Source organism: Myripristis murdjan, chromosome 19, assembly GCF_902150065.1.
Source record: "Myripristis murdjan chromosome 19, fMyrMur1.1, whole genome shotgun sequence".
Lineage (NCBI taxonomy): Eukaryota > Metazoa > Chordata > Actinopteri > Holocentriformes > Holocentridae > Myripristis > Myripristis murdjan.
The window spans coordinates 2,998,009-3,017,865 of NC_043998.1; the positions used below are offsets into that span (position 1 = coordinate 2,998,009).

At 41.5% G+C, this 19,857-nt stretch overlaps 1 protein-coding gene and 1 non-coding gene across 3 annotated transcripts; both read right to left on the reverse strand.

The window, feature by feature from the left end:
* Positions 1 to 122: 122 nt before the first annotated feature.
* Positions 123 to 204, reverse strand: trnal-aag (transfer RNA leucine (anticodon AAG)). The gene has a single exon. It is a non-coding gene; the product is annotated as a tRNA-Leu (tRNA).
* Positions 205 to 2,004: 1,800 nt separating this feature from the next.
* eef2k (eukaryotic elongation factor 2 kinase) lies at positions 2,005 to 18,612 on the reverse strand. 2 transcript variants are annotated; one of them, XM_030078131.1, is made up of 19 exons: positions 18,343 to 18,612; positions 17,322 to 17,593; positions 16,092 to 16,163; positions 14,371 to 14,471; positions 11,129 to 11,189; positions 10,973 to 11,010; positions 9,958 to 10,129; positions 8,983 to 9,132; positions 8,760 to 8,892; positions 8,375 to 8,502; positions 7,404 to 7,623; positions 6,462 to 6,526; positions 6,279 to 6,356; positions 5,644 to 5,700; positions 4,340 to 4,474; positions 3,899 to 4,087; positions 3,673 to 3,797; positions 3,102 to 3,280; positions 2,005 to 2,660 (listed from the first exon to the last, which is right to left on the reverse strand). In XM_030078131.1, exons 2-19 carry the CDS (start codon positions 17,571 to 17,573, stop codon positions 2,548 to 2,550), a joined length of 2,268 nt encoding a protein of 755 aa, XP_029933991.1. In that variant the 5' UTR covers positions 17,574 to 17,593; positions 18,343 to 18,612; the 3' UTR covers positions 2,005 to 2,547. The 2 variants fall into 2 exon arrangements, with proteins under 2 accessions (XP_029933991.1, XP_029933992.1); XM_030078132.1 differs by lacking the exons at positions 5,644 to 5,700; positions 18,343 to 18,612 and having other exon boundaries at positions 17,322 to 17,573.
* Positions 18,613 to 19,857: the final 1,245 nt, after the last annotated feature.

A 19,857-nucleotide genomic window follows, 5' to 3' on the forward strand; every position in this document is an offset into this window, starting at 1 on the left:
TTTAAGCAAATATGAAAATAATGATGGGCACACACTCGGCTTGACCGCAGGTGTGTTTCGGCGGATCACTCCAGTCTTTAAGGTGGAGAGAGTCGGGTGTGATTTTATGAAAAGGGATTATCTGGCAGCGGTGGGATTCGAACCCACGCCCCCGAAGAGACTGGAGCCTTAATCCAGCGCCTTAGACCGCTCGGCCACGCTACCGTATATGCGAATATCACAGGGACAATAAATAAAAAATATAGTATATTAATTATTCTAAATTGTAGGTTTTAGTCCTCATGTTACCTTCAAACCTACTGACATTTTTTATCAAGTGGGGTCAGTTTCACCCGAGTGACTTAAATCTCCAGAAAATTATTGTAACCAACATTGTTACTCAAGTTTTTGATGGCGTATTAGGGCCACTGTAGTGAGACGGGGCTTTATATTCCGAGAAAAGAAACTCAGAATTTCCGAGATTAAAGTCGTAAACTGATGAGGAAGAAAATTCTGATATTCTCTGGGAGTAACGTGGCAAATGTGCGAGGAAAACACTCACAACATTATGAGGAAAAACTTGAAAATTCAGAGATTGTAAAGTCACAAAAATATGTATGGTGTGCAAATGTTCATTGGGTCAAATTTGGACAAAAAAAGCAGACAATGCGCTCTCCATGGAGAAACTCACCTGCCTCATGAACAACGCCACTTTAAATCATGCAAAACAAACGCAGCAGCTTTGTTTTGCATTTTGTGTTGTTGTTCAGATGCAGCCTGCACCATGCACTCCTTTAAAAAAATCACCTTGAAAATGGTCTGTCCTTTATTTTGTGAGCCAACATGAAACTTGACTGTTCCCATTTGTCAGTGTGTCCCATGTCAAACTCAACCCAAGTGTTGTGCGACACTGCCATCTGCAGGACAGTGGGTGCATAGCACAACCCCTTTGTCAAATCTGGTAATCGGACGGTTGGTGGTTCGATCCCCTGGTCCTCCAAGGAGCCTGTCGAAATGTCCTTGAGCAAGACACTGAGCTCCTAATCCCTGCTGATGGGCGCTTTGAGTGGCCAGTAAGCTAAAGAAAAAACTCAACAAAAATGCAGTCCATTTAATTTGTTTTCTTATACAAATGTAAATTCTGAAGCAGTTTTGGATTCAGCAATTGAAATTGAATTGTTTCACGGCTGCTCCATGACATCAAATATTAAATAACTATAGATGCCTTGTGCATCATGTTATTGACATTTCCTTTTAATTCTGCAGGGCACATCTGGTGTCTTTGGAAACCTCAGGATCTCCACTAGAATTTACAATTAAATCCTCTGTTTTTGAACAAAGCTCTGCCGTGCAACATGCATTTGTAATGATGAACGCACCATTCAGTTTCTATTTCTTCAGCTATATTAATGTCTGAGGGCCGGATCAAATTGTCCCATGGACTGGATCCGGTCCCTAAACCTTAATTTGCATGTGTGTTCTAATCCCTGCACTATTAATATATAAAGGCTTTACCTTTATGTTGGTTTAGTTCTTAAAAGTTACACACAGGCCTGTACTGATAGTTGATGTGGTGAGTACAATACTAAGCAGGTGGCTAGATCAGTGAGGAAGAAATGGGTGTATTCTCATATGTATTTCAACGGCTATTTTGCTGGTGTGTATACTGTAAATTGCCAGAAAAAGAGTTGAGTATACTCCTTATACAGGGTGACACAAAAAATGGGAACTTTTTAACAATCCAATAAAACCAAGAGTGATGGAAGAAAAATATTTTATTCATAGTAATTGAAACCTTAAAACATGCCATTTAAGAAACAATGATGGAATATTCATTTTTTTAAAATTGTGCTGCCACTTGCTCATGTCTGCCAATACACACGTCGCACTTCAAAGATTCCTGTTTTTTTGGGTCACCCTGTACCTGTGTAAACCATCCACTACACCAGTGGTTACACTTCCCAAATTAGATTTGAACCAGCGCTCTTGTTTTTACCCTCAAAAATTAAGAAAGACTACAATATATATCAGTGAAATGCAATAAAACTTTATTTTAAAAATTCCAAGCATCCCCTTTTTTATTCACTTTTTTCTCCAATGCAGTGTGCATTTAAATGACACAAAAGAACGTAAGTACTTCTTTGTTTTGATTCTTGGGATGTTTGCTTGTTGAAAAACACCTTTGGAACCAGTACACTTCTTCTTCTTTTCATACAAACAATTCATTTCATTTAGCCAGGGGGTAAACAGCAATTGGAATAAAAAAAAAAAAAAAAAAACACCAAAAAAAGACTAGAGGAAAAGAACAAGATGTAAGTCTGATTCAGGAAGACAGACCTATACAAACATACACACATGCACGCACACATACACACACACACAAAGCACCATTAGGAAAACCTGCTGTAATAAAAAATAATGTAAACTGTAACCATTCAGGATTGATCCAGACTATGTAAAGTCAGCCTGGCTGCCCGTCTGTGTTTGGTATCTCACACAGAAACGTAATGCCTCCCACGGCCTTTCCGAAATCAAAATTCCAGGTAAAAGTTCCTCTGTTAGCTCACACTAATCCTCCTCCATTAGCGCCCAGGCTTCCTCGGCCTTCATGTAGTACTGGTTGGCCAGCCGGCCCTTCATGGCCTCCATCGCTGCTTCAGCTGCCTCGGTAAACAAATCACCTGTAAGGATGGAAAGCACAGTGAGCTGAGGGAAGGCTTTTACACACAGTCAGAGGCCTTTGACCAGACACCTGGTCAAAAGATATTTAAGCATGTAAACATAATATTTGTCAAGTAGGATATGTGGTTCGAAAGCATTTTAGGCCTTTATACAGCTCAGAGAGGTGTGATGTGTTTGTTCTCTTAAACCCTGAAACTCTACTTAAGTAAGTACACTATGCTTGTTTGAGTAACATATATGACTGCTCCATTGCACCAAATAGTATGCATCAATTTTTACACATTTCCCTGTAATTCAGCAGGACACATTTGGAAATCTTGGGATCTCCACTAGAATTTAAAATAAACTTCTTTGGGTTTAAATAAAGCTTGTCAGGGCAGTGATGATGAACCCATCAGTACTACTAGTAAGGTTGAAGAGACTACCGTGCGCTCTCTAACCTGCTCTCTGTGGGTCTGCGGTGAGGTTGTGGCCTCCCTCTTGGTACATTTCTGCCTCTCTGGCCAGCAGCAGGTAGCGAGGCTCATCCTGCGTCCCGTCAAATTCTCCCCCTTCGTCATAGTCCGTCATGTTCAAGGCACAGTCGTACCAGTGAATAGCTTCGTTCCAGTCCATCTTTCTGTGTGAAGGAAAGAAAAGAAGTAAGAGTGTACAACTCTTTTTTTAAAAAATGGAAACTTTTAAATTATGTCTTTGCATTTTCCCCAATTTATCCTCAGGGATCAATGAAGTATTTCTATTTGTGATCCTGAATCTCCCTTGTGTTGAACATGTGAGTAACCAGCCAGCTGACTCAGTCGTAACAATCAGCTGCAAAAGTCCCTCTAGGGGGCAGTATTACCCTTCCTAAGCCAAAGGGGCCAAGGGGTCCAGCAGGACCAGGAATCCCCACAAACTCAGTTTAACTTGAAAATGCAAGCCCGACTTCATTTGATTTACAGTTTTAACAGGTTTGAACTTCACACAATCACTATCCAACTCTTAAAAACATTTTAAATTATTTTCACGCACCTTCCAGGTGGCAGATTGGCTCCGGTTTCAAAAGCTCTGGCCACCAGGATCATACAAGGCCTGTCACCAGCCTCGGCTCCCTGCAGCAGATACTTGAACCCCTTCATCCTGTTTCCTGAGTTATCCTGCCAGCAAGATGAGAGCAAACACATCCAATTACACGGCTGCAAGTGCAAAATCAAACCGCACATGATGGGTGGAAGGTGCATCAGAGGGTGAAGTGTACCTCCAGCTGTATGTCTGGCAGTATCTGATGCGGCAGCTGGAGACAGCACTGTCCCAGGGCCACGATGGCCTCCAGCTCTCCGCACAGGGCAGCTCGCTCCAGGTGGTACATGGCCGAGTCTTCATCCCACTGTTCATCTTTCTCGCAGAAACGACCCGCTTCATGGTACCGGACCATCGCCAGGTGGACCTGGGAAAGACAGAGGACAACCAGAATATGTATTATTAATTAGAATATATTAATATATATTGTAGGTACCAAACTAACTCAAAAATAAACTTTCTACAGTGGCTGCTGGATTTAAAATTTCACGGGACAATTTATTTTATGGAATAGAGAATGATCAGCATGGTACCTTGTTTCTAAAGTTGCCAGGACACATCACATGTTGTCAAGTCTTCATCAAGCAATCTGAACTTTTTAGATCTCAAAAGCTCATACCTTTCCGAGGATTGACTGGCCGATCTTCTTCTCTTGCAGCAGAGAGTTGAGCCTCTCCACCTCGATGGCCACACAGGAGGGCCGGTGGACATGAGCGCGAGATGAATGGTAGAAGCTCCACTTCTCCTCTGTCAGCTGGGTGGAAACAAAACAGCCCAGATGTGAGGAATAAAAAGAAAGCCAGTGGGGAGAATATTAACAAACACTGTTTGTCAAATTAAAGGAATACTCCAACGTTTTGGGCAAATTTACCCATTTTTCCCAACTTACCCAGACTGAGACAAGATGTTTGATACCATTTTCACCTGTTGTCACAATTGCTGTGAGGATTTTTCTATTTTTTCATGAAATGCTACCCATAGGAACTGAAGCACTAGATGTACAGAAGTGAAAAAAGGAATTTTTGTCCAAAACGTTGGAGTATTCCTCTAACCATAAAAGACTAAGACATTTAAATTATCTTAATCCCGTAAATCAAGTGCAACTGGAAATCACACTTCATGGACAGGAGCACACGCATCCAGCAAGGTTTGTTTTAGTTGAGATGACACATGTCAGCTTTGAGAGCTGGACGAGTACATCCCTGTTGCTTTGTTGCACATTGTAGGCAAAAGCATGTAAAATATGGGAGGGAGGAAGAGGAGGAGGCAGAGCACACACACACACACAGTCTTTTAGCAGGGCTCATAAGCAAAGTATTTTCTTTTGGGAAGACAGGGGGATGCATCAAGAGGTAGATGGTGTTTCAGAGTGCTGTTTAGCTTTTCACTTTCCTATATTTTGTCTTTTTACAGGCTGTCTTCGCTCATTAAGCGAACAGAGAGCAGAAAGAAAAGCAGCGGCAGCCAGTCTACGAGTGTATGGAACACTGGGCAAATCTTCACAAGAGAATCAGGCATGACGCGCTTGCATGTTTACTGAATTTACGCCGAATTAACGCCAGTCATGATGATTCAGAAAAGACATCGCTTTACTGCAATAAGATTGCGCCACAATGCTCAAGAAAAGGGCTGGCGTACGAGTCATCCGTGCAAGTAATCACCGATTCACTGTCAGGAGTCTCTGCATTTACTTGTGCAGAGAGTTTGCTGGGAGATACCATCTTCCTCTAGTGAGGGAACAGAAACAGAAAGTGAGATCTGAATTAGAAGATGGGACAGGACAGGAATGAGAATGAAGGGATGAGACAAGGTGACACAAGGGATGGATGGCAGGGTTACTTGATTAAGATGATGATGATGATCACAGTAAATACGATCAAGCGACGATGACGTTTACACACTCTAGTGTCTATTTTTGTTTACCCGTCTGACACTGTCCTCATCCGACTCAGAATAGTGTCTGTGGTAGCGAGGATGGGCCTACATGATGATAGAACATGCATTATGAAAACTAATGTCATGAAATATAGTTAAAACCTAACGTTAACAAAGAGGAAACATTAAAAGAGAAACATGCTAACACAGCTAATACAGAGAGGATTCAAAGACAGAGGAGAGCCATCTACATAACCAACAGCAACTATGCAAACAGGTGTGGCATCCTGCATTAAATAAAAAGATAAATACACATAAAAGCACATTTTGCATATACATCAGAACATATTGAGAGACATGATTCAGAATATGCAAAACACCTTAATATCTTTGCACATGTACATTTGACACTGGGAAAACATTTAAAACATGGGCTGTTCAGAATATAGTGTTTCTGCAAATATATGCAAAATGGGTATTGGTTTGTGAAAATATGTATCAAATGAATGCATTTTGGCCATTTATTCTGTGTGACTTAAGCAGGGAATTGAGTTTGTGTATGTATTTAACTAATGTTATGTGTTTTTTTTCTATTTGGGACAGACTGTGAATCAGACTGTGAGTCCTGGAAAGTGGAGACTTGTTGAAAGCTGAAATAAATCAGATATCACGTTAGCCTTTACCCCGTCTACATGGTCATTTGGATCTCCTTCGCTTCTCCTCTCGCTGGGGTAGCCACTGTCACCGCCGCTGTCAGGCTCCTACACACAGAAACAGAGCAGTCACTCGTGAGATTTCAGTCTGGAAGAACATTTGGCCGAAATCACAGCAGCATCGCCCCGACACGCTGCGCAGTGATGGCTCACCTTCTGTTCGTTTGTGAAGTTACTGTTCAATCGTTCTTGTTCGTCCACTCCGGTGAAAGACAAGCCTGTGAAATGTGGAAATAATACAAAACAGTTTACAAGCTGCAGCCGCTCAGTGTCAGAGCTGCTCTTTTTGGCAGAAATCACACTGTTCTTTACTTTGGTAGTCAAGCACAACGTTGGGTTTCTACACTTATTTGCCGAATTAATTCCGAAACTTCTCCATAACTACCTGGCACATTTATGCAGCAAAACAAACAAAACACGTCTAACAGCCAAGGTTATTATTGTTAATGAAAACTAGTTGTGAAAAAACAATTTTGTTAACTGAAATAAAAATATAAACGAGACTTTACAAAAAAAAACCAATAACTATCTTTAATTGTACTGTGTTTACAAAAGTAACTGAAATAAACTAACATTATAGAGAAAATTTCTTTAGTTTTCATTTCTGTCAGTTTACTTGATTGTTGCACAATATTGACACATTATTTTTTCTGACTTTTTAATCTTGCGCTTGACAAATACCCCATATTACAAAAAAGTAATAAAACTAATAAAATCTAAATTAAAACCTTAGCATTTAAAAAAAAACATGAACTAAACTTGCAAACCAGCTTTAAAAAACAAAACTACACTGAAACTGAAAACAAAAAGTCAAAACTAAATCAAAACTAAAACTAATGAAAAATGCACTAGAAACAGCTCATACTATTTCCAGGAAATAAAAATATCTTAACTGTTCTCCCCTCTCAGATTCTCACTCCACTTGTCAAGATTACCATCATAATTAAAACATTTTCATGGCTTTTCCAAATCTTTAGCAGTATTTAATAATTTTCCAAGACATATCCAGGCCTGGAAAATACATTTTCAAATCCCATGACTTGTCCAGGATCCTCATGAGAGTAGAAACCCTGACTCTGATCGTTAAGGGCGTACCGACAGGGGATTTGGCCATGGATCCAGGTATGGCAAGGGGGGAGCAGGGCATGACGTGGGGGGAGCAGGGCACTGAGTCCATGTCGCTCATGCTCTCGTCTGCAGACGAAGTCTCTGACAGGCGGGACAGCAGCGGAGGGGCCCGGCTCCCCGACATAGTGCGGACACGAGGAGAGCCACAGACCTCCTCACAGCCCCGCAGCACCGTCTGGGCTGACTTCTACACAAGAGGGAACAAGAAAGCTTCTTGAGGAAAATGCATCACTTGTTCAATCAGCAGAAGCGACAGGATATAGATTACAGGTTACAGAACAAACAGAACATAATTACAGATAAAGTGTGTCCGTCATGCTGATACTGCAACATGGGTGAGACTGGGTCAGAGAGCTGGGCGATGTGGACAAAATCAAATATCACAATATCTTTGCAAATAACAGACTGGCTAAAGTAATCGATCAAGTTCTGCAGAAAACTGCATCCTTTTCATGTCATGCAGCCTTTAAAACCCGGAAAACACACTACTTATGCCATATCATGACACTGTAATATCCAAAATCCCACACAATACCTAGACTTGAATCATGATATCAATATAATATCAAAATATCAGAGAGCCATACCGTGATATTTATGCAAAGCCTCCAATGTGTCTGTTTTCCAATTAAAATAGGGAATGATGGATTTATACTGGCATAACATGTTTTTTTTCCCAGAGGCTATTTTTTAGCTGCATGATTCTGTTGTTTAGGGGAATCGTTTTATTAAGCTAAGAAATAACACAGTTGCATTACATGCTGACAAACACTAAACTTGTACTTGTTCGTTTTACATTAAATAATAATAATACAATGCACGTCCCTCACACTGCTGAAAACTCATGGCAGGACTTATTACAGAAGAATATGGTGCAATTTTTTTTTTTTTTAACAGGCAAATCATTATTATTGTCACAATCTCTATGATGGTCTTACCAGCAGTGTGTTGGTGCAGTCCATCTGGGACTTCTCTGAAGGGGAGAGGTCAAAGGGCGTCAGGCCCATACTCTTACAGATCTTGTTGCAAATGTGGGAGTGGAAGAACAGCGCCATGCCTCGCACACCTGCAACACACAGACGACCAAGACGTTATATTTCCTTGAATAAATCCACGAGGGACCAGCTTTCAAACCTTCCCTGACTGTCGGATTAATTCCTCAGATTATTGGCCCAGTAATCGAGTTTCTCCTGATAATCGTGTCTTTTTCCATGTCAAAGGAACCAGCTCTTATCCCTACTGTGCACTGAGAGACAAAAAAACTTTTGAATATTTCCACTTTTTGAGGCCGGCTGGTGGTGAGGATGCAAGAGAGAACTGTACCCAGGTTGCCATCTCCAAAGTCAGTGCCCTTCTCGGTGTGGATTTGGGGGTCGGTGTAGAGGTCTCCGACTCCCTGGATGTCCACCACGATCAGCTGGTGGCCCGAGCGCTCAAATGTGAAGTGGCTGAAGGCCTGATGGATGTATGGGGCGATGGAGACGGGCGGTTAGCGGGCAGTACCAGATAACTTCAAACAAAAATAAAGAGAGGTCGTGTCACCAACCTGGGGGGTGAGTCTGATGTTGTCGTCCCTCACAAAGCCGGAGTTGGAGTTGTATTTGATGTACTTGCCCTCGATGTAGTGCTCCAGGTGGAAAAGAGGTTTGCCTGGCCTGTTTGTCATCTCCACCACACACATCTGCATGATGTCCACCTGAGAATTTAAAATGGAAAACAAATTACTGATTCAGCAAAAGACAGGGAAGCAATAGTCACTCACCACAAAGAAAATATAGGCTCTTTACATGCTGAATAAGTTGTATAATACTCAATGATAATAAGAATAAGAATTTTTTTTTTTTTTTTAGTTAACTTTATTGTATGTTTCTACTGTTGCTGCTGGAACACCAGAATTTCCCTGGTTGGGATCAATAAAGTATATCTATCTATCTATCTATCTAAGAATACATTTTAATTATATAGCGCTTTTCTTGGTAATCAAAGACACGTTATGGTAAAAAGACATAATAATCACATTAAATAAACAATCTCACAAATAATAAAGTAGATAAATGATGGTTTAACGTGGCTTTGCTGATCTTAGTAGCAATCATCATATGCTATCATCAAAATAATTTATGACTGCCTTGGTATTAATTCTGTCCTTTTCATGCAAATTTTCTATAATTTGAAAGCTCAGTCACTTGGTTGAGTCTAAATAGCGATCACTTTAAGAACTTCAACATGTTGGACAAATAAGACAGCTTTGGAGTTGCTGTAAGATTTATTTCTTCACTTTTGACAGAGCTAGGCTAATGACTCCCATAGACTTCAAGTCTTTATGCTAAGCTAACATGAAATGCTACCCACAGGAACTGAACCACTGGAGGTGCACAGGTGAAAATGGTTCCGGACGTCTTGTTTCAGTCCTAAATGTTGGAGTATTCCTTTAATTCAACCCTTTTGATTAATGCGGTTTTATTAATCTGTTATTGTTATTTTCATTGGTCAGTATCACTTGAAATGTCTTCCTCTGCACCTGTTTGGGAGGCTTATGCCGGTTGAATTCCTCTCCCCAGAGCTTGGCCTCCATCTGCAGCCGGACGTCCTCGAAGTAAACGTCCCGGCTCACCGTCTCCATGTAACGCTTCGCTACATAGTTTGACGCAGACTTCCAGTTGCTGCTGTGGGAGAAATTAGACAACTTCTTCCTGAGGGGGAGAAAAGAGATAAGAAATGGACATGAGTGTTGTAAGCATGTTTCATTTGATTTACTGAACTACTGCACCCTCTCCTCCCAGAGCACCTTCCCCCAAACAAACAACTATAAATACTATATTGTGCTATAAATATCCAAATACCAGATGTTCTTAAACTGCAGCGCCCACTGGAACTGCTCCAGGACGGGCCCACGAGTGACCTCGCACGTCAGAATAAAACTACCCCCATATCCAACAGTGCCAAGGTTCCTACAGGAAACGTGCCGCTTTTCAGATCTATAGATTTTCTTTTGTAAGAGCTGACGTGTTTGGACATGTCAGTGGTGAGAACCTATTCGAAAGCTCTGGGTTTTGTCACAAAGGAATGTTTCTGTGGGATACTGCTGACGGCAAACAGATTAAGTGGGGGAGAGGATGGATGGATGCCTCTCTTGCACTTTTCCCACATAAGGGAGAATTCGCCATCATTTTTTAAATTTTTTTTTAAAGCCCATTTCCTGTCGCTGTGCAGCATGTTGGTACAGCCTGTCCAAAAAACACTGAAACACCCAGGGTTTGTGAGAATACAGCAAATGCAAAGCCTCAATTCAGCAGCTTTGATTCGCCAACCGCATGGCCAACGCACGACCTTTGGCTTTGAAATGAATGAATCAGTTTTTAAGAGTCTGAGCAGAAAATGTGTGGAATGTGGGACTGGCTGAATGCTACAATCTAGTGACCCATGTTCCTCTCTTTGATTTATTTACTGTGAGACACTGATAGCCTCATTAACTGAACATAAGGGCAGCAACCTCTGAATATGGAGAATATGAATAAAACAAATATTTTACTTACGCTCTGTAGCACTCTCTCATGGCCCCTTTCCCAAAGGGCTGTAAGAAACCACATAAAAACAAGGAATTAGTCAGTAGACAGCAATCTACAACAAAACTTTGCAATATATGTTGTTTTAACAAGACAAAACAGTCATTTTCCAGAGGAGAATTGTACCTGTGTAGCCATCTTGATGTGGACCTCATCTTCAGCCCACTCCCCTGTGATGGCATTATACCTGCAAAGAGTTACAGGAAATGTAGTCAGAAGAAAACAAAAACTGAGTTCGCTGTTGAAATTAAAGTATGCCTCTAAAACAGTTTGGATGCTCTCAAACCCCACAACAAATCCTTTAAAGGAATACTCCAACATTTTGGGAACAAGACTGAGACAAGATGTTTGACTCCATTTTCACCTCTGTCGTCCTAGCTCTGTCAAAGTGAAAGAATAAACCTTACAGCAACACCCACCACTGAAGGTATACGTATGTAGATCCGGCACAAATTAACTTTATTTTTTTAATATTCCAACACAAGTATTATGTAAATAAGACCGCTTCAGAGTTGGTGTAAGGTTTATTTTTCACTTCTACTGAGCTAGGCTAACGACTCCTATAGACTTCAAGTCTTTATGCTAAGCTACTACATAATGCTACCCATGGGAACTGAACCAGAGGTGAAAATTTTATCTGACATCTTGTCTCAGTCTGGGTAATTCGGAAAAAAAGATTTTTCCCGAAAATGTTGGAGTATTCCTTTAAGTCCTGTTCACACTTATTACACAGCTGTGACAGATGGACATCAAAAGTTAGCTTTAATATTTCACTATTAAAATCTAGTGGAGTCGCCTCTGAGCCTGTGATCTTATGTGAGCAGAGCGGCTGTGTGACTGAGTCCCATGTGGCTCATATTTACGTCACAGTGCCGTCGCTGTGACCCCGGTCTGTGGGGAGCAAATCTACAGCGCAGGGCAAAGTTTTCCACCTGTGACTCCAGTGCTACACTGCTACCTCCATCGCTTCAGCATTTATAACACAAAAAGAGAGGCTCTAACACCGGCCTTGCTGCCATTTAAAGGGTACTTCTGTTAAGAGTCTGTAAATGTTCCCCATTAGATTAAAAAAAAAAACCTGTCTGAGTTTCACACAAGAGTTTTTTCAAAGAGCTAGACAGCTTCATCAAAGGCCATCAAGCTGAGCTGCTCTTTGCCTCTGTGGGCAAACTGGGATGGTTGCTCGCAGCCCATTATAAATTCTTATCACACTGACACAGAAAGAGTCTAGTTTCCTCTGCATGGCACCACCCAAAGGAGAAAAAAAGTGTGTGTGTGTGTGTGTGTGTGTGTGTGTGTGTGTGTGTCCACTTGTTTCTCTATCTTCCCACAAGCATGAAAAGATGAGGCAAAAAAAGAGGTCATGCCAGTTTTTGCTTTTTTAAGCGACTCCTTTGGCTGTATAAACAGGTTAGAGGGTTCAAGAATGGATATAATCAGCGAAGGTCCTCATAAGCGCGGTAATACAAGCGTGTGTGTGTATACATTGTATGTCTGGGACGGGCTATCTGTTTGACTTGGCAGAGTGTCAAAGTTCCTGTGGTAATAAATACAGCATGTAAGGAGCAGCTGCAGTTTTTCACCATGGAAAGCCATGGAGTGCCTTTTATATAGAACTGTAGTACTGTGCATTCATATTTACAGCCATACACACGCACAGTGTTTATAACATGCCGCCTATTTCCTATTTTTTTTTTTACCCTATTTTTATTATGTTTATATAGTTCCTATGATATTCCATTATTTTTTTTCCCTTGGATATAGCTTATATCATTCATATTATACTGTTATTCTGTTTACTTTCCCCTGTATGTAGCTTTTTGTATTTTTTTTTATTATTATTTAACTGTTACCTTTTACAGCTGAGTCATTTCAGGGCAGTTGTACATGTACAGTTATGCATGTGAATCTTGAATTTTGAACAAACAAGCAAAGGTGCCACACCCCCCTGACAGTGGAACCTATCCAAAGCCTAGGTTTCACTCTTTTCTGCCTGGCCTTTTCAGCCCAGGAACACCGTGTACTGTGTCATTCCATTCAGTTCATGCTCAAGGGGGGATAAGAGAGGGAGAGAAGAGTGAAGTTACAACTTGGGGTAAAATTAGCACATGAAAAAGAGACCACGGAGGCAAATCCAAGCTCCTGAGGATCCCTCCCTCTTCCCCTCCCCCTCGTCCTGCAGTCAGGTCCAAGTCCTGTGTTATGTAAGCGTCCCGACACAGGAGAGGTGAGGCGCTACACAAACACAGGCGAAGGAAAGCCCGCTGCATTTCCATCCTGCTAATATTTCGACCCTCTTTGTCCACACCCATTCAGCTCTGGGTTAATGCCTCATTATGGGCAAGTCGGTGTGGGAGAGCTCTGGCTGATATGAACAGTATGCAGCCGCCGTGTTCGCCCAAGTGCGAACTCAAATGTCCTGCCCAGAATATGAGATATAAAAATATAAACTTGGACAAGCCTGTGGAAATGATAACGGAGCGTCTGCATCAAATGCACCCTGTGAAACGACTGCAGTGTTTGTCAACAACAAAGATTAGCACCACTGACCTAGATATGAGTCGCACATGAAACCTGCTGCTACCTCAATGGGAGATACACATTCATACGGTCTAATAAGTGTCTAGAAAGTGGGGGAAATGGTATAATATACAACACTGAAAATCTTCATATTTGATAATTCTGATTACATGCATTCTCCTGAAAAATGTTATCATGGCATCAAATAGAGATAGGAAGAGACCATGAATAAAGGGCCGCTTGAAGGCCACAGCTGAAATTACAGCCCTCTTTGTGCTAAGCCACGTCTCCTACGCAATATTGATATAATATGTCATGCCCCTTTTGGCCAACCACTATGATGAGTGCTGTCAGTGACACTTTGACCCATGACGAACCTTCCCAAAGGGATGTGTGTTGTTACATGGATGTGTTTAGAAACTACGACAAATTTCCAGGATTGGCTGGTCAGTAAAGGTACTGAATTTAATTAGCTCTGTTTGTGCTGACTGCCACCATTTTTAGACAATGCTGTTGGACATTGGACACACAACTTTCAACCAATCAGCGTGGAAAGTGCTGCCTTGACCCGTGACCACCATCCCTACTGGGTTGTGTGATACCTAAATGTATGTGGACACTACAACCCTGTTTGTGCAAAGCTTCGCCTTCTTTACTGGCCCACGAACAAGCTCCCCGACAGATTTTGTGCGAAGCCGTCTGGTACGTTTTGAGTTATCCTGGATGGACGGACAGACGGACAGGGGCAATCACATCACCCCCTGCCAGAGGTTTGACCTCCTTGGCAGAGGCTAGCAGGCATCATAAAGTAGCATCATTAGCTCAGGGCCATGCCAAGTTATAAATACCTGTAGCGTACGCAGGGTTCGTTCTCCCTGTCCTCCAGGTGGAACTCAGCCCAGGGGTCAGGCATGGCCTTGGCCTTTTCTATGGCATGTTTCCACGTTGCCTGTCACGGAGAAGAAACACACATCTTACTAGCTGACAGCAGTTGTTTTAATTCAACTTACGATTAGGGAACTGGAGATGTTGCCTACAATGCAAGATCATCCATCTCCAAATCTCAGAAACACAGTAGAGGAAATTAGAGCCTGCCCTGAGGATCGCATTCCTTTAGTGTTGGACTTTTTGGACAACATGCAAAATATTTCAGACAGTCAGAGGAGGTTGATAGATAAGAAAAAAGACACACAGATGATTAAGGAATAAATAAAAGACATGGTTATGAAGTGATTGTGAAATTATACATGGATGTCAGGAAAGACTGCTGGGCCACCTGATAGGTCTCACGTCAAATGTCCCAACTGAGTGTGAACCAAGGTCCCTTACGTTGTACCTCATGTCACTCACTTACGACACGAGGGGAATTTGATCACTGTTATTTTTTCAAGGCTGTTCTCAGTTGTGTTAGGGTTCAAGAAATAACTTTCTGAGAACAGATCGTGCATCAGGTGTCAGCTGAAACGCAGACCTGAGCCAGTAACCCAAAACCCTGCCCGACCCCATACTGAGCAACAGCGTGACTCTCTCCAACATGATTGGTCGCTTTGTCCAGCAGGCATTCCAGACAGGTTTATATTTAGCTGCATCTACTTACATTCGAGATACATTAAGGGTCGTGTTATTATCTGTTAGAGGGTCCCTCTACTCGTCACAAGGCCTCCTGAGGATCAAATGGTGAAGCGTGGCATGATCTTCAAATACACAACCATGCTCAGGACAGACTTTTAAATTTAATTTTCCTTTTTGTCCCTGGGATTTACGTCATCTTTAAAGACTTTAAAAACCGCATGGCTACAAGATAGGGATGCACAGTAATAGATTTTTTGCCAATTTCCAATAGGCCAATATTTTCCAACTCTTTCCATTTTATTTTATAACAATTACTGGAATAAGTTATTGTTGACACTGCAAAAATCTTAATCTCAACAAGTCATTTAGTCTCATATTCAGTGTTAAAATCTTGCTTTTCTTAAAATAAATGACAAAATTCGCCACTGGGAAGAGATAATCCCACTTGTTTCCGATGCTAATCAACTTGCTTTCCCAAATTTTCTTGTTACTAGTGAACTGATAAGCCTTATTCTGCCTTGGTTCAACATATTGATAGTTCCCAGAAAATTCCCGGAAACAAGTAAAGCTGCACTGGAAACAAATGAGATTATCTCATCCCACTCGCAGATTTCTTTTACTTGTTTTAAGAAACAGATTTTTTATAGTGATTATGCTGCAGAAAAATCCAGCACTGTTTCAATGTATGTCTGTAAATAATGATGTAATTTACGATGTTTAGTCAACAGATTCCTCAGTAAAAGAACAGAGTTTGAGAACTTGGAAGAATTCCTCATTGCTTCAAATTAGGAAACAAGGAGAGTGGATTATGAACAGAATCATGGAAACTGATAAAAGTATGTTGCTACGGAGGTGAAGGGGCATGCCATCACAGTGAGGGGAAAAAAAAACAGAGGGGTGAATCACAGAGTGAAGGGAGGAGCAGGAAAACAGAGGAGGTCACTGGTGCAGGAGGAGGAAGGAGGGCAGATGATAAGTAATTTGTTGTTAAACGTACCCGTGCGCTCTCAGACAAACCCTTGAACGACCGAGGTTCTGCCACCGTTTCTTTTTCGGGTTCTGTTTCGCTCTATATGTAGAAGAGGTGAAGAGACGGACGGCTGTTCATCAGTAAACAAATTACACAGCAGGGGCAGAAGAATTCAGACATTTCCTTAGCGTCCTCATGTGCTGCACAACAATGCATTACAATACAACTCATTGCCTCTGCACTTTGAACCACCACACTGACACCAACACTGAAAGGCCTTTTCATCCCAGCAGCTGGCAGACGTACAAGAGCTCTGATAAAGCTATTTTGTCCTCAATCGAATAATTGTGCTAGCTGCTGCCGGTCTGCAGAGGGCCTGACCCCGAACACCGAGGTGAGTGTTTACAGAGTGATCACATGCGCTGTGAACTGCTCTCTGGGACTTCCTGTTCTTCAAAGTCTGCGTGGTTAAGCAGCAGCTGACCGACCTGTCAACTTCGGCTGTTTTGAATGACATCTGCACACGTACAAATGTGTACTTCCACATTCACACACACACACACACACACACACTCAAACCCACAAACACACACGCCATCTACCCTTGTGAGAGAAAGTTCTCACAATAATATCAGCAACAGAGTACTTGCTCTTATGCACGTGCACCACGTCTCAAATGCAAAGGACTTTAAATTTGCTTCACTTAAAGGACCATAGTGGTGATTTTTCATGCTCAACATAATATCTACAAATATTAATCTTTTGTTCCACTGCAATACAAAAATGAACTTTTAGAGGCTTCAAACTTCCATCACTGTAATAAAGTCACCCACATGAGTTTTCCTAAAAGCAGCTGCACTGTTGTGTTTTGATGACTTGACATTAGGATGCCGTGAAATGACCCCTCCGCCAGGGAAGATAGCCCCTGGGGAAAAGTTTGCTTTACCCAGCAAATTATCAGTTCTGTGGTTTCTGAACGGTGATGATTTTGTTAGACACAGAAGCAGCACATTATAAGGTTTCAACCAAAAATTCAAATTTGAAATTGGAGGGATTTTGATTATATGGTGTGAAAGGTGGTCTGTTGCCATGTAAAATGTGGTTAAGTTGTTGTAAACAGGCCAAACATTTAAAAAAATCACTGATATGGTCCTTTAATAATAACTAATTTGACTCTCCAACACTTCATTGTCAGCAGATATTGGCTGATATTGATCACTGTGCATGTCCTCATCAGTTTGCTGAGGTGTGGCTCACCTTGTACACAAAGTTGCTTTTGGGCAGGGAGTTTGACAGCTGCCTGTTGCACACCAGGTTCTTCAGGTAGTCACAGATCTCTTTGGTGGGGTCGTCCAGAATCGGGCAGATGGGGTAGTCGTCGTATTCGTCATCACTGGCATTGCCATCGCTGAGGGACGAGGTCCTCTGGCCAGGGGTGCTGGTTCGATGGACCGGGGGTCTCTGGGCGCTGCCCTCCTCCTCCATGCTGAACATCAGCTCGTCCTCCATGCTGTGTGTTGTTGTGATGTCTGAGACGGGACAGAGTGGTGTGTGGCTGGTTATAGTTTGGTGAGTGATGCAGACGGACTTAAGGAAAGCAGGAACATGAGCAGGGAGTCACGTACACTGAGAGTGGGAGACAAGAGCTTAAGTTATACAGTCTGAACTTGATTCAATGGCAGCCATGTTAGTACACGTACACAGTAGCCCTGCTGCATGGCTGTCACTATACACTCCGGTGTTTCTGTGCCAACTGGCTGTCACAATGCTAGAAATATGTGTGATGTTATCAGCCAGCACTACCTAGTTATAGAGACGTGGCTGCAACAAGGGGAAGCAGCCTTCGCTCTAGTACACTAACCCTGTTGGCAGCAGAACCACAAATATAACAACATATTTTTAACAACATAATACTGTGAAAGTTACATAATGTATGAAGACCATCAGCATGCAAAAGCAAAGAAATTCTCCAAATCTGAGTTACTCATCAACCTTAATGACCAAATTATCTGTTTCATTGTAAACAATACCAATGTGTGCAATGATTTAGCTACAGTCATATACAGCTGGCTTGCAAACACGCCAAAGGTCTGTTTATCAAGTTCGTGCGTCCTGGTGGTACAACGTGCCATCACTGAGAGCAAAGGTGTGCAGCAAATATACTTTTTTTTTTTTTTTTTAATCTTACATGATCCAAGTGACCAGCTAGCTGCATGAGTAAAATAATCCCCCAAAAATCCAAAGAACAAAGACATATGGAAGGCACAGGCAGACACACCTTTGATCACTTTATGTTATCGGACTTCTCGATGACAAGTAGTGCTGCACCCGCTCGTCTCTTCTTCTTCTTCTTCTTCCTCCTTCTTCTTCTCTTTCTTCCTCTCGGTTTGATATATGATGGATGAGGTGATAGAGGGGGGAGCACACCGTCCAGCCCAGCGGAGCGGCGTCCTGGTTCTCCGGTGCGCCCTGCGGTCCGGGGACGAGCCTGGCGGCGGCGCGGCCTGTCCTCCTACCGTCCACCACGGTGCTGCGAGCCCTGCGCACGTACCGCCAGGGCTCAGGAAGCCACGCCTCCTACCCGGCTCTGAGCCAATAGAAAAGCACTCCAGGTGCTTTCAAGCCTGTCGGAAAAATTAGCATCATGAGTTGAACGAGTTGAATGCTGATGCTTATATAATGAGTGTAATGTGTATTGATATAGGAAACCTTTTTTTTTAATATCCTCAATTTCTTGTTTCTGTATTTACTGGTGTTTTATTTTTTAAGATTGACGCACATATTTAGACTTAAAGCACATAATGCACCGACTTATGTTACAAATTTACACATAATGCACATATTTTTATATTTCCCATTTCTTTTTCTGTTTATTATCATTTAATTCTTCTCTTGAGGATTTGAGCAACTGCAGCTGACCCATTATCCCCTCGAAAGTGTTTCTGGTTAATCTATGCCAGTAATTGATATTTTAACATATTCAACATTTTAATTAGGATTCTTTGTTCATTTTGTTGCCACATGTTTTGATAACTAAACCCACCAGTTATCTTCAAATATACTAACATTTTTTATCAGCTGGGGACCCTTTGACCCCAGTAACGTAACCCTCCAGAAAATGGTTAGAATAAAAACTATTACCCAAGTTTAGGTACTTTATTATGTGTCTTGTTGACTACCTAAGAAACTCTTTAAATAAAACATAACCTCCCCATTTAACCCCCTTATACATCATAGTTCTTGTGGGAATCATGTTTTTGACTCCCAAGTGTCACATTAACTATCAGTGGTCCTCTCACCACTGCAGGTGTGGTTGTGTTTGGTTAAGACCCTAGAGCAGAGGGAAGTTTTTTGAAGATTATAAATGGCATGTTAAAGTTCACCAATGTCATCCAAAGCATTTTTTTAATTGTAAAATAATGATTTTTTTTATGTTTTATATAAATAATAAAAGCCTTTGGTAAAATTGACCCTAAAGAAACACTGATATGTAGAAAATGTGAAGAGGGCATTGAAAACATATCATCGTGTTATATTCATGTTTGCCCAGTTGTCCCTAGTAAATTAGGAAAAGCCATGAAATATGAAGCAAAACAGTTTTTAATCATGTATGTGCATAAACAGTGAATGGGATTAAATTGATCCCAAAAATATTAGGAAGGTTAAATCATCAAGTACATATAACTAAGCCGGTGCATCAGATACTAGCTGTTTGCCAGTGTGTTTGATCTCCAAAATGAAATATCTTTTTTTTTTCTTTTTTTTTTTTTTTTTTGCAGTCATTTTTGTTGTT